Consider the following 14,226-nt stretch of genomic DNA (forward strand, 5'->3'; position numbering starts at 1 on the left):
AATGACAATTTATTAGTACGCTTTCTGACGATTCGTCTGACTTTTTAATGCCTATGTGTGGAGCTCTATGTGTCATGCAGGTCTATTCACGCACAGTTATCAGAGGAGTAGCCTTTGGGGCCTTCAGCCCTCAGGGATACACACTAAAACCAAAACCCTACTGCTGTCATGACACAGAGGTAGAGAAGACAAAGCCAGTGTGTGAATGATGTTGAAAAGTCATGAAACTATTAGGAAAAAAGTGATTTAGTTTCTCAACTCCTCCATCTCATATCCACTTGCCATGTTGTGTCATGCATGTTTCCGTAGACATAAACAAACAATTACATACCCATTTAACTATGGCATATGGTTTTTTTTAAGGACCACCATTTTCATAAATAAATATATAAATAAATGTTACAATGCACTGAAGCCACATTCATCTTTAAATTCACATTCGTAAAAAAAAAAAAAAAACAAACACATTATCAATATGTACCTGTCAAGGGGTCAGTAGAATAATGGTGCATACTGACCCTCCTGGTCCCCCCATGGTGGCGCCACTGGACTTGTAGTAGAATTGATGTCAGTGATTGTAATTTATGATCACATGTTGCAGAGAAACGATTCTGGAGGATTCCCTTTTTTTAAAGAATTTCTTAAACAGAAATAATGTTGGAAATAATAGGCAAAAAATCTGAAAAAATATTGGACTTTTTCCTCTTCCAAGCTCCCAGTACTATGTCACAATGACGTCAACTCTACCGGGAATTAGCCAATCAGAAAAAAGATCCCAGGTCTCTCGCTGGAGTAGCTAGTCCGTCTGAATGCTGATATTTCCGACAGCACTTTAAAGCAGCGCTTGTTGAATTAAGGGTGACGCGCAGAGCTGTAACCCAACAAAACTCATCGGAACAAACATAGTAAGGGGGGGAAAAAAGCAATTATGAAAGCTACAGGTAATATAACTACAGCGGCTTTAGGATCCTTCCTTCTGCTGCTTTGCGCGTGTTCAGCCAGAGGTAAGTCTTCTCCATAAATCTGAAACGACACGTCTCAAATCAGATTTACTGTCTTCAAAACTTCTCGTAAGATTTTATAGCTTTTGGGTGTTGGCTCATAGGAACCTTTCTGCAACTGAATGTAGACTCCGTCAGAGCTTTTTTCCCATCGTAACATGTTCTCCTTTTTCCGTCGAGATAAAATATTTTTCAATAGAGTAAAAAAATAATAATAATAATAAAAAAAATGAGTCTGTTTGCTTCCTGTTTTTGTAGCCTATAAGCCAAGGTATTAGTATATGAAATTAATGAATGAAAACAATAGTTTTTTTCAGACGTTTTGCTGAATGAGGCTAAATTATAATTGATACACAAGTTAAATCCTTCCTTTAGCTACCAGGTTATTATTGTCATGTATGAATGATCATTAAATGTGACTTAACTCTGTTATTACACGCACCACTGTTATTACTCAGGTCTATTTTGTGCAGAGGTTTTTGTTGTTTTTTTTGTAGGAAACCGGTTGGTTAAATAAAGGCTGGCACTGGAGTTGTGTGGTTTGTATTATGCGCCATTGGCATTACACTGCAGGCTACACAATGCTGTGCAAACATTATGATTCATCCCCCTATGTCCGTACAGTCTGCTACTAAACTTGTGATCTTTCAAGAAAAGCCCACAATAAGTATTTCTTCAGTTTTTTTGTTGTTATTTTGACATTGACAGTTTTTTTAAACTCTTTTTTTTCCGTCCCTACCTCTGAACATGATGATATATTGATCAGTGTAGTTTCAATAAATCATGAAAGAGAGCAAGTAGAGAACAAATGGAGTAGATAAAACAAAAACAAAACAATCTAACAGTAAGAAAGATCTCAAAGTTATGTTGACAGCATAAAAATGGCACTAACACGTTAAATGTTTCTGCTAATCAGCTTTTTTTTTTGCCAAACTGTGTTGTTTTTGGTATTAGGGTGGGGACATGTTTCCCTTATGTGATAATAACAAAGCATTTAAAGATTTCATTTAAATTGATCCATTGATAATGTGTTGTGTAGGTTCAACACTGGTATTGCTTATATTCAGCAGCCAAAGAAGTTCAAGAAAATCCATAAAGAGCACTGCAGCATTAGAAAGAACATGTGTTTTGTATGCTAAATAGAAACAAGTAAAGAGTGACCCAAGGCACTTTCCATTGGCAAAGATATGCGCAAACAGAAAATATATTTCCTGTTTTGCTCTTTTATTTTGTAGTGTTTACATTTCTGTGACTGCTTTCTGATGTCGGAGGTTGTGCAGATGGTGCAGGAAATAACACCATATGTGCTCCTGTCTGGAACAAGCAGGAGCCAGCTGACCTCTCACCTAACTTCTGGCCAGCCTGCGGATGTGCCGCTGACCTGAAGGAATTACAATGTGCTGGTCAGCTTTGTGGCCACCAGGTGCTTTGGCTTACTCGAAGAATCGACCTCTTTCGCCGTCATGTTCTCATATGCGCCCTTGCTCATCAGCCACATGTTGGTCAGGTGTATCCTCGGCTTCTCCTGAGCCGCGGCACTGAAATGTTGTGTAACTGCTCAGAGTCCTGAAGGAACTGCATGCTTCTGTCCAACCCAGCTAATCCCACTAGATCCTAATCCTGAGGATAAACAGAGTCGGTCGTCTCTGACGGGTTCGCAGAGGCGAACTAAACTATTTACAAATATTTAAATATCTAAAAGTTATGATTATTTATTCATACCTGTCTACACATTTTTGTCTATTGTAATTTTTATGTTTAATTTCCTGTGGGTTTTTTTTTTTAATCAGTTGAAACTACAGGGTCTTTGTGGTGTCTTGTAGACTCAGTCAATGTGTCGAGCTTTGAAATGTTTTTCTCGCCTTTTAGTGCGTACACGCAATTTTTCCGTAATTATTGGCTTCATTTACAAAATAAATAACATATCTTAAAATAAAGCACATCAGGCCACAGATCAGGACAACCTTGTTTCTGGATCAGTTTTGTCTTTTCAAGGAATGAAAAGAAATGAAGTGACCAATCACTGCAAGTCAAATATTCCTTGTGTGTGTGTGCATGTGTGTGTGTGCAAACTCTGTGACTAAATCTGTTTCTGACTGTTTGTGTATTACTTAATCCGAACTTCAGATAAAAACAGGTAAAGTTCCTGTTTAGATTTACAGGAACTTCACTTAACCTGTAATATAAACACTTACAGGTTAAAAAAATGTAGAGATGACTTGAGAAATTGCCTGGTGACCGAAATCAGCTAAATATTTAATCTCTGTAATCCTTTTGCTTTTAGTTTTGGAACAGCATAACCCTGTTTTGCAGTTACTGCTCTGTTGCACGTGGCATTGTGTTGCCTCTGCTGATAGCATTTAATTAAACACTCCCCCCGACAGAAAGGTTGAAAATGATGTTATCAATGCTTTTTTATTGTCTTCTTTTATTATGAGTTTCACATAAATGAAGCACAATGGGCTGCGATCAGTTTTGGCACTTCAAAACTTTTACTAAATCCATCGTCATGGGAAAATCTTATGGCCAATTTGAGATCAGGCGAGGTTGCTTAAAAAGTATTTCTAAGAATAGAAACACTTTGGCTTGTTTCTGTGTTATTAAGTGAGTCAGACACCATTTCTTAACATTCATAGTTTTGGTCCCTAGGTTTTTTTGCTGTTGTTGTTATGCAGGCAAGTTACAGCAAACCTAGAAGATAGCAACTTCAAAGCAAGAACATTATGCAAGCAGTAGGATTATAGTACTAAGTCGTAAAATATCCCATTTGTTTCTCTTTAATAAATGCACCAAAACTAGAGCAACCAGTAGCAGCAGCATATGTTGTAATTTTTTATTTTATGATCATTGTTTGCGAATTGTTTTCTCTGCCAGTTCTAATCCTCACGTTGTCCGATCTCCTTCTCATGTTTAAGGTGACTACTGCGAGGTGAACGCCTGCCACAATGGAGCGACGTGCGTGACAGGAGTGGGAGAGGATCCTTTCATCTGCATCTGTGCAGACGGCTTTGGTGGAGACACCTGTAACCTGACGGAGACAGGTAGAGTAGCGAGGGCGAGTTCTGCTCGTGAACCCATGTGTGGCAAAAGACTTAAGAGATTTTACCCGTTCTCCTTCCTCCAGGACCGTGTAGTCCTAACCCGTGTAGGAATGACGGCTCCTGCGAGGTCATCGCTCCGACCAGACGAGGGGATGTTTTCAACGAATACGTCTGCAAGTGCCAGCCCGGCTTTGAAGGAGCGCACTGCCAGATTAGTAAGTTGCAGCTGCCTTTCCTTCGCTCGCTACTTTAGATTGGCATTACAACTCCAGAGTTGGTTTTTGCTTTCCCTTGAGATATTTGAAGGGCTTTTAAACTACCTAGTACTGGCATGGATCCTCTGTTTTTTAGGAAGACACTGAAAAGCATTTGTAATAAAAAAGAAAAACTTGTTGTGCAAGTGAAATGAATATTAACTTTTGGTGCAAAAAAACTAAAATAGTGCAGTATGAAGCGAAGGCTGCACATTGCCGTTCATTGAGATCTTCTCGGAGTGCTAGCACAACATCAGCAGTGAAAGAGATGTGCCTGCTCAGGAGATGCATGAAAAGGTCTCATTCAGTGGGATTCTGTGGTGTTTTTGTTTGGCTAATCAGTGAAAGCCCACTCTAAGTCTCTTAGCATTCAGATGTCCTCCTCTCAGGGTCAACACTTCATCTATTTGTGCTTAAGCTTGACCCAAACTCATGAAGAATTTCAATTACCATCTTGGCATGCAATTACTGTAGAAACAGATGTTTTATTTGTGGGAAAAAAAGGGATACTTTGAAAACACACATGAAGGAAAAACTCAAGAAAATACTCAAAACTGTAGAACTATTTATATTTAATTTTTTCCAGAGGTTCTATTGCTTTACTGATGAGATACTTTAGTGAATGAGCCTCCCACAAAGCCCACTGTCTGACCTAATAGATTGCAAAGCAACTTTGTTGTTTGAACTGGTCAAACCTGTCCCATCTAACCCGAATAGATAAAATCATAGCATGGACTTAAAACGTAAGCATTTCTGGTCATTTTTATTGTAATCCGCTTTATTCCAATACCCAGAAAAAGGTTGAATAATAATGATGAAAGCAGCTGCAAGGATCCACAGCTCAGTTGGTAGAGTCTGCAGAGGACAAGGGTTAGTCATGTTTTCCATGAATCTGGACCTTTTGGCAGAGTGGGGCAAGACTGTTGAACTCCTAAAAGAAAATAAAAATAATAACCTTTTTCCTCTCATCATTCAAAGCAGCACTCATTTTAAAGTTTTAAAGTAAACGAACAATCCAAACACATTATACAACATGGCAAAGGCTTCAGCATGGTGTGTTTATTGGTTTTTCAGCAGGGTCAGGGAGGAAGGATGAAGCTAAATACATAACAGTAATTTGTTAGAGGCTGCAAATGAGTGGAGGGGAAATTCAGTTTTGAGCAGGATAACAACCCTGGACATTCAGCAATAGTACGGTTTATTGGAATAGCCTCCCATTCAGCCTAATTGAGCTTGAGATATTTTGGAAAGAACAACAGGCAGAAATGTCAGACATTAGATGTGCAAACCTGTTGGAAATACACCCTAAAAGTCTTGCCAGTGTGTATAGTTGTAATGAAACGTGAATAGGTTTAAGGGATATAAATAGTTTTACATGGCACCATACGCTAACCTATTTTGGTGTCTGTTTCTCAGCCAGATCATTTGTAAAGCATGTAAGCTGCTCTGAGCCAGTGATGTTGCAGCTACTCACACATTTGTTTCTAAATTGTGACCAATCCTCTTAGCATTTACAGGAATAAAACCAAAACAAAGTCACCTGGCATAACGTCAAATGTTGTCTGCTTTAGTTTGAAATCCTCTGGGTGTTAGGGCGAATGGGGGCAGTTACAGTTAATGTTAGGTTTTAATATTGGCACACCTTGCCAGCAACATGAATAAAATATGTTATTGGATGCTTATTTTATTGCATAGAAGAAAAACAGTTGTCATTTTCTGGTGTTGCTGTAACATTTGCCTTGCAGGGGTTCAGAAAGTGTATTGATGGGGTGTGAGGAATGTCTGATGAGGTATCTTTGAAATAGATCTAGATAGAGGGCAGGGACACTGTGATAACCACAGCTCCCCTCACTATCCTCTGCAGGGCTCTCCCAGAATACCACACTGAGCTACAAAACACACAGACCAGGACTTTGGAGTTTTACATCCTCGTTAACATTCAACCCATTGGATCAAAAGAACTGCCCCATGGTGATAAAAAGAAATGTCAAAATTTTAGCATGCAGAAAGTATTACAGCCACATACTTTTCACTTTTTTAGTGAATGAATTTTATTTTAAAGATAATATCTGTTACTGTTTAATTTGCCACATTAGCCCAATCTTGTGAGTTCCAGTCTTGATTCGTCTAGAAATTAAGACTCATACAGAAAGTAGGATTTATTAATAACCAATCAACTTTATAGTAAGGGCTGGACAGTGTTGTAGAGAACAGACTAGTGTTGTTGGCATTACAGCTTGAATTAATAGCAGTTGAATAAACCTTTTTAATTTCTGACTACACAGTTTTTTTTTTTTTGTTTTTTTTTTTTGCCAGTTCCGGCTCTTTGTACTTCACGCATTGTTTATTGTTCCGTTGCCATCACTACTGTTACTAGGACATGATCAAAACAAAAACAATAGTTAGCGTTATGTGCTTTTGGAAGACTTAAGTTCAATGATCCAATAACAGCCATAGTTACTCATGTCTCTTTTTGTGAGAATTACTTGCCAGCCTTGGACATAGTCCCACATGCAAGGCATAAGCAACCAATAGAAGTAGAGTTCAAGAAATGAAGCATAAGCAGAAAGTAACTTTATGTTCATAAAACATGCCTGCATGCATCTGTAGACTGTGATTCAGTGGGTCGTTTTAGTTCGGAGCAGATCCATTTGTGTACAACGACCTGGTTCGGTTGGAATGGGTTCTCAGTCCAGACGTTCAGGCTTCCAGGTCAGCGTAATCTGTCTGTCGTGGTTGAAGTCACTCATGTGCCACTGACCCATCTGTCTGTAGCAAGGGTTGTTTGGGTTGTTCTGACCTGTGAGCTGCTTTCCTGAAACATGTGACCAGAACACCTGTTTGTTTACTCACCGGGTAAGCAGCGAAGAGGGTGTAAACAACGGCCTCCATCGCTACCAAAATGAAGTCTCTACAGAGAGTTTCATGGCGTCGTCGCTCCTCTAGTTGCCGTGTAAGAGTGCCATCTTGTGGAGATTTGGGTGCATTGCGTAGAAATTTTGGCACAGGATGTAACTGCAGACATGTTGTGTTTCTACTGGGGATGAAATGAACATCATTTATTCCAGTTGTAATTGTCCTAACCACTCACTGCATCAAATGTCTGACAATTATCATAGTTTTTCTGTGTTGAATATTTTCTTGCTGTGTTATTGGTTTTTTTCCAGATGTGAATGACTGTGCCAAAGATCCTTGTAGAAATGGAGGAACCTGCCGGGATCTCGACGGGGACTACACTTGCCAATGCCCGTCTCCGTATGTCGGGAAGCAGTGCCAGCTACGTATGCTCACCAGTTACACTTTCTGCATTTAAAAAAAAGAAAAAGACAATTAATCAAGCGTAAGCTCTGAGGAAGAGAAATATAATTTGTGAAGCTAAGTTGATGTTTTCATCCTAGGTTGCATTACCCTGCTGGGTATGGAAGGAGGAGCCATTGAGGAGTCCCAGATCTCTGCGTCCTCTGTGCACTATGGTGTTCTGGGTTTGCAGCGCTGGGGTCCCGAGTTGGCCCGACTCAACAACCAAGGCATTGTCAATGCCTGGACGTCAGCCAGCCACGACAGGAACCCCTGGATTGAGGTGAGACAAGTGAAGGTGAAGGCTTTCAGGCGTGGGACAATGAGCCTTCGGTGTAATCACAGTTTGTCTTCAGATTAACATGCAGAAGAAGATGCGTCTGACGGGCATCATCACCCAGGGAGCCAGCCGCATGGGCGCAGCAGAATTCATCAAGGCCTTCAAAGTGGCCAGCAGCCTGGATGGAATCAGCTACGTCACCTACAAAGGAGACGGCATACGAAGAGACAAGGTAGTTTTGTTTAGCAAAACTACCATTTATTTCTCATTTCCTTCAGCGAACTCAATTCTTTCTATTCCTCCTTGTGTTTGTGGGCGGCAGGTTTTTGTGGGGAATGCTGACAACGACAGCACTAAGACCAACCTTTTTGACCCTCCCATCGTGGCGCAGTACATACGCATCATTCCCGTCGTCTGTCGCAAGGCCTGCACCCTGCGCATGGAGCTGGTGGGCTGTGAGCTAAATGGTAAACAAGCGGGAAATGGTTACATATTTCATTGATCTGCTTTGTAAAATGCGGGCCTGTGAAGATGGTGTAAAACTGCAATGACTGAAAATCTTTTCAGGAAAACAGAGTAAATGTAAACAGGTTTTAGTAATTTTGTTCTCTTCATGATCTGCGTTTTGCTACTCTCTCTTTACCTCTTTTGATTCCTGCTTTCTTTTTTATAACGACATGGTGTCAGATTGGTTGAAATCATCTGCGGCGGGACCTTTAAAAGCTGGATAAAGTTGATTCTCCTCTTCTTCTGGGTGTATTCACTTTCTTTTTCCTCTCTTTTCTGCTCTTTCACTTTATTTTCCCAACACACCCCCTTCCCCATCCCGTATTTCTTTTTCTTTTTTTCGTTTTGCTTCGGATTCACAGTTTATTCAAACACGGCAGGTTGCTCCGAGACCCTGGGAATGAAATCTCGACTCATCTCAGATGATCAGCTTTCAGCCTCTAGCACTTACCGCACGTGGGGGATCGATACCTTCACCTGGCACCCTCAGTTCGCCCGGCTGGACAAGGCGGGAAAGACGAACGCCTGGTCTCCCGCTCAAAACAATCGCTCCGAGTGGATCCAGGTTAATAAAAAAAATTCAGCGATCGATGTTGGTTTGATGGTCGGTGCCTTTGAATCCAGTTTAATCGGAAAAAATCTTACTGTGTTTTCTTTATTCTTCTGCTCGCTCCTTAGGTGGATCTTGGTAAAACAAAACAGCTCACAGGCATCATCACTCAGGGTGCCAAGGACTTTGGGGTGGTGCAGTTTGTTTCAGAGTTTAAAGTCGCATACAGCAATGACGGAGAGTCTTGGAGCGTCGTTATAGATGGAAACACTGGCAGTGATCAGGTCAGACGTGTATAAATACTTGAAATGTTTTTCCATAACACATTTTTGTTCTGTAAATCTATCACTAATATTGGCACCTTTGGTAAAGATGTGTAAAGAAACAGAAAAAATGCACCCTGTTTCAGCTGCTTTAAGCTTTTTAATTATTGCTGTAAATATAGTTACATTTACATAAATATTATAGGTGTTCTTTTCTGATTTCTGAATTTCAATCTTCTCTTCTGAAACACCTGTCTGGTCGTGAGCTTTTAGACAGATGTTGCTGCTCAGTCTGATAAGGGTTTAACTTTTATGAAACTTCTGTTTCAGCTTGATCATAATACATCGGCTTCCTCAAGTGTTTACCTTAAAAACCTGAGCAGTTATTTTTGCTTGATGCTTAAAAGTTTGGTTTGAACTCTTATCTGCAGATTTTCCAGGGAAACATCGACAACAACTCCCACAAGAAGAACGTGTTCGAGCCGCCGTTCTACGCTCAGTACGTCCGAGTCGTTCCCTGGGAATGGCACGAGCGCATCACTCTACGCATGGAGCTGCTGGGCTGCGATGACTAAACCGCTGATCTTCCCTCGTCCGTTTCTTCCACGGAACGTGGATCTCATCTTGCTGACGCTCTATGGAGACGACATCTCCCGAGTAGTTTGGACATTAACACTCATAGCACTTTCTCGTTAGTGACTTTTTTTATGTTTACATGGCTACATTAATTGACATTCCAGCCTTTTGGGGAATTACAAAGCACTTATTTGATTAGTTCTAATTTTAATAGCTTTGGACCGTGTATATATATACATGTATATATATATATAAATGTCTTTCATTTGGGTAATTTACAGCCTGAAAGGATTTGACATGGTTTTTAACAGTATGCAGAGAACAAATGCTAGGCTCCATTTTGGCGATCTCCGACTTATGCAAAACTTGCAAAAATATTTGAGGAGTTGTGAAACATAGTGCGAGTATTTTTTTTTGTTGGTATTTTTGCCCCAGAAAAATAGGATATCCAACATTAGATAGCAGAATTGGTTTCTCGATTGATGGTTTTTGTCATTTACATAATTTTCTGTTTGTAACTGCTTTAATGTGATATGTACAACAAACACGAAATATATTGAAAATATTCAAAAACAAAAAAAGATTGTTCAGTTTTTTTGAACTCCTTGTTGGTCTGGAACTAAGATTGTTAATAAATGTTAAATATAAACTCTTCGGGTGTGTGCTGTGCATGTGTTTTGAAATGTGTCACCCAACTGTCATTGCCTGGCGATTTGAATCCTATTCCTTCCTGGGGATAATGAATTGCGATGAGTCATGGAGCGGTGGAGGCTGCTTCCTCAGGACCTCAGCAGTGTAAGGGGCTCATCACCAAAAAGCAACGCTGAAACCAAGGTAGCCAAGTGAAACTTTGCAATTTATTTCAGGAGTCTCACTTGTATGTTCTTTTACACTTATTGCCTCAAAAACTAACCTCGAAATGAACTAATCTTAACAGAAATTAAGTCAGTCCTGCATGTGTTTAATGCATGATTTCATTCTGCAGAAATGTAATCACCCCTCTATATGTGTATAAGGTGTTAGACTTGATGTTCTGCAGATTTTTCTAATTTTGTAAGGTAATTCCAAAAAAAAAAAAAAAGCAAATCCATATATACAAATCTAAAAAAAAAAAATAATAAATGAAAAGTAAAAACATATTCACACATTTGGTGATCTTTATGGTATGAGAAGATTTTTAGAATTATGAATAAATCCATTGTTTAACCATTTTTAAGTCAATACAACCTTTGACATGCTGCAGTGACACACAGAAACACCCAAGGTTACCGTTAAACATAAAACATTGAAAATGGTTTGAGTTGAGTCATGTTAGGAAGTTACTTTGAATGAAAAACATTCAGGTTGGACAAACAGCTGCTTGATAATAACTGGTGCAGCCGTTAAAGGAACAGCAGTAATAGATTTGTCCCGCAACTGAGTATGTGAGGGTCAATCTTCACTCTCTGGTGCACAAATATTCAATTAAGGACCATCTCTCTGCAGTGAACAGTACAGATCTTATATCTCCTGTTATGACAGCTTTCACCTCTCACAAGTGTGACATTTTATGCTTGGGGGGGAAAACCACTTTGCAGTGCAAACAGATGCTTAGTGTAAGAAAATCTCCCTTCACCCTTGAGGCTGCCAGGTTTCGAAGCCCTTGTGTATTTTGAAGTTATTCCCATTCGAAGTATAACAATCTTGATGTTTTTATAAGTCTAAAGTGGCATGAAATTTGAAAACGGTTGTGAAATGCAAATCTCACTTTGGCAGCGTATGTAGTGCCGTAAAGTGTTTGCACATGGAAGCAGTTAAGATTTTTGCCTTGACTGCTGAGATTTTGCATTTTTTGATACCAAAATGAGCCTCCAGCAAGTACTCCAGTGATTAACTGGATTTTTGACAGTAAAAGGTTTAGGAGGAAGTAGCCTGGGCCAATAAAAAAAAAAAAAACGCTGTTAGAAGCAAAATATTCCTGCACTAACAGATCCAATGACTCCAATCATGTGCAGCAATGAAGCTAACTCGCGTCTTCTTCTCGAGATCAACGAGAAATGTCACATTTCTACACGAACTCTGCTTCAAACAGAACCCTCTCGATTTTCATCCTGACCTCGGTCTTCTTTGAGGGACTCAACTTTTTGAACATTTTCACCAGGTTCATGAAGTAGAACTCGTCACAGTCTTGAGGTTTCTCCAAGTTCACTTGCAACATTTTGTCCCGTTTGGTCACGGCCAGCTGACCAAACGTTCCCTCTTTCTCTGCAGCATCCTCGCCGATCGCCATGCCCAACATATTGCTGCGCCCTTCCTGCTCCGCTCTGCTCAGGGAATCCAGAGCCATGTCTTCACTCTCGCTATCATGGATCTCCTGCAGAGACATTTCCACCAAAATGAAAAGACTAACAATTTGAAGTGATACTGACAAACATTGAATGCAACATCTTAGGAGTCCAACTGATCAATCAGAAGTTGCCAGAGCATTGGCTGACATCATTTTCTTACCATGAAAAATGAGGAAACAGCTTTCTCTCCATCAGTCAGTTTTTTGGCTCTGTTAACTAGTGAAGCCCCATCCTGTGGGTCGTCGTGGTTCTTTTGCATCTCTTGGCAGAACTCGATGTGTTTGTTGAAATCGTGCTTGCTTCCCAGCATGGCTATGCAGTACAGACAATGGTAGTGTGGTCGTTTGGCACAGTCCAGTCCACATTTATGGATTGTGTACTCTTAAAAACAAACCGACAAAAGAGAGTGTTGATAAAGTACTGTAAAATATGTTCATTTACTCCCTTGAAAGGAGAAAAGAAGATTACCTCCAACATGACAGGCTCTTTTCAGGTGATACTCTAAATGGAGCATGACTTTGGAGCGCTTCGCAGGCTTGAAGAAGGCCGGTGTGCAAAAGGGACAGTGATACAGGCCTGGGAAGCAGCAGGTCATGCATTTCTCCACAATCGGGAAGGTCATTCCTCTTTGGATGGTTACATGAAGCTTTAAAAAAGAAAACGAAAAAAGATGATGTGTCTACATTAGCAATTAGCAAAACTTGGTGACCACAAGTGCTTTGAATGAAATGCGAAATGCCTGGTCGCCAAAAACAGAACCCCATACACCACGCATGGACGCATGTTATTTAGAATGCAGAAATCTGCGCAAATTAATAGTGCGCCGCAGAAAAGCTTCAGAATGATACAAACCATCCACATTTACAATAGTTAGGCAACACGTTGAAGAGCAGGCAGTACAATAAGCAACCACGACTTGGTGCAAATGCACCTTTATTGGAGTAATATTTATCTAGCTACTGATTGAGGCTAACTCGGGAGTGAAGCATGTTACTCTTGAGGTACAAATCTATATTAACTGCAAGCATATTTCATTACTTGTCGAGGTTGAGTGTCTTCCATCTTTTCCAAAAGTTGTTGTTCTCGCCTGCTTCTGTTCTTCTTCTTCTTCCTCCTTCTTTTATTCTACACTGGTCAGCGAGTAGCTGAACGGCGCAGTAGCTCCACCTTCTGGCCAGGAGTGCAGGTTAGAAAACAAACAAATTACAAATGAAGTAAAGGCTTGACAAATTTAGTTTTTGTGACAAACTGGTCTTATGAACGGAATACAGTGTGTGCGTGCGTTTGTTTGAATTTATTTATGCTGCAAGTGTATATGTTAGGTTACTGTCATTAAAAAGTGTTATAGCCCGCAGGTGGTGCGTTCACGATCCAGTCCAACACGAAGCAGCAATTTACCATATAAGCGGAATGAACATCGTTTTAGAAGAAGAACCCCCTATGTTGTCTTTATCAGTAAATCTCCATGGAGTCCTGCTGCTTGTGTTTATTTTCTTGGTTGTTACAAAACCACAATGTCACATGATCAATTTGTTCTCTCTATTAATTTCAGTATGTTATTTTTACTGGACAGGTTTTGTTATCATCCCTTCATGTACACTGCAGGGGATTTCAGCATTTCTGAAATCACCAGCTCTCCTTTGAATTCTGTCAATTGAACCTTTTGCTGACTGTGTTGCCAAATTGTTAATATTCCCTACCTAACTGATCTGTAAAATTGTGTTTGTATTTGCCAACATTTGATTAGATAGTTTTATTGTCATTGTACAAAAGTTTTTGCTTAATACCTTTTGATTAAATATTCAATCCATACAGCTGTTTTCCAAGGTCAAAATAGGGATCATAATTGATCCATCCATCCATCCATTTTCTTCCGCTTATCCGGGGTCGGGTCGTGGGGGCAGCAGCTTCAGAAGGAAGGCCCAGACTTCCCTTTCCCCAGCCACTTCTTCCAGCTCCTCCGGGGCTCCCCCGAGGGACACGGTCGAACGCCTTCTCCAAGTCCACAAAACACATGTAGACTGGTTGGGCGAACTCCCATGCACCCTCCAGGACCCTGCTGAGGGTGTAGAGCTGGTCCAGTGTTCCACAATCAGGACGAAAACCACACTGCTCTTCCTGAATCCGAGG

At 40.3% G+C, this 14,226-nt stretch overlaps 2 protein-coding genes across 2 annotated transcripts; one reads left to right on the top strand and one right to left on the bottom strand.

The window, feature by feature from the left end:
• The first annotated feature begins 794 nt into the window (after positions 1-794).
• LOC103462095 (lactadherin-like) lies at positions 795-10,418 on the top strand. Its single transcript, XM_008404618.2, has 10 exons — positions 795-1,004; positions 3,917-4,042; positions 4,126-4,257; positions 7,464-7,577; positions 7,695-7,876; positions 7,950-8,105; positions 8,196-8,340; positions 8,743-8,945; positions 9,059-9,214; positions 9,625-10,418. Exons 1-10 carry the CDS (start codon positions 929-931, stop codon positions 9,766-9,768), a joined length of 1,434 nt encoding a protein of 477 aa, XP_008402840.1. The 5' UTR covers positions 795-928; the 3' UTR covers positions 9,769-10,418.
• A 186-nt stretch (positions 10,419-10,604) lies between these two features.
• LOC103462094 (uncharacterized) lies at positions 10,605-13,221 on the bottom strand. The gene is made up of 4 exons (XM_008404617.2): positions 13,135-13,221; positions 12,565-12,742; positions 12,257-12,477; positions 10,605-12,122 (listed from the first exon to the last, which is right to left on the bottom strand). The coding sequence occupies exons 1-4, from the start codon at positions 13,156-13,158 to the stop codon at positions 11,817-11,819; spliced, it is 729 nt and encodes a 242-aa protein (XP_008402839.1). The 5' UTR covers positions 13,159-13,221; the 3' UTR covers positions 10,605-11,816.
• Between the last annotated feature and the right edge of the window lie 1,005 nt (positions 13,222-14,226).

Source organism: Poecilia reticulata, linkage group LG3 (genome assembly GCF_000633615.1).
Source record: "Poecilia reticulata strain Guanapo linkage group LG3, Guppy_female_1.0+MT, whole genome shotgun sequence".
Classification (NCBI taxonomy): domain Eukaryota; kingdom Metazoa; phylum Chordata; class Actinopteri; order Cyprinodontiformes; family Poeciliidae; genus Poecilia; species Poecilia reticulata.

Bases quoted from the DNA above. Each gene is read 5' to 3' on its own strand.
- LOC103462095 (XM_008404618.2), top strand. From the start codon at position 929: ATGAAAGCTACAGGTAATATAACTACAGCGGCTTTAGGATCCTTCCTT. The intron at 4,043-4,125 runs GTAGAGTAGCGA...TCCTTCCTCCAG, and splicing joins CTGTAACCTGACGGAGACAG to GACCGTGTAGTCCTAACCCG. The intron at 8,341-8,742 runs GTAAACAAGCGG...TCGGATTCACAG, and splicing joins GGTGGGCTGTGAGCTAAATG to TTTATTCAAACACGGCAGGT.
- LOC103462094 (XM_008404617.2), bottom strand. From the start codon at position 13,158: ATGGAAGACACTCAACCTCGACAA. The intron at 12,743-13,134 runs GTAATGAAATAT...TCTTTTTTAAAG, and splicing joins AAGACACTCAACCTCGACAA to CTTCATGTAACCATCCAAAG. The intron at 12,478-12,564 runs GTAATCTTCTTT...TTTGTTTTTAAG, and splicing joins AAGAGCCTGTCATGTTGGAG to AGTACACAATCCATAAATGT.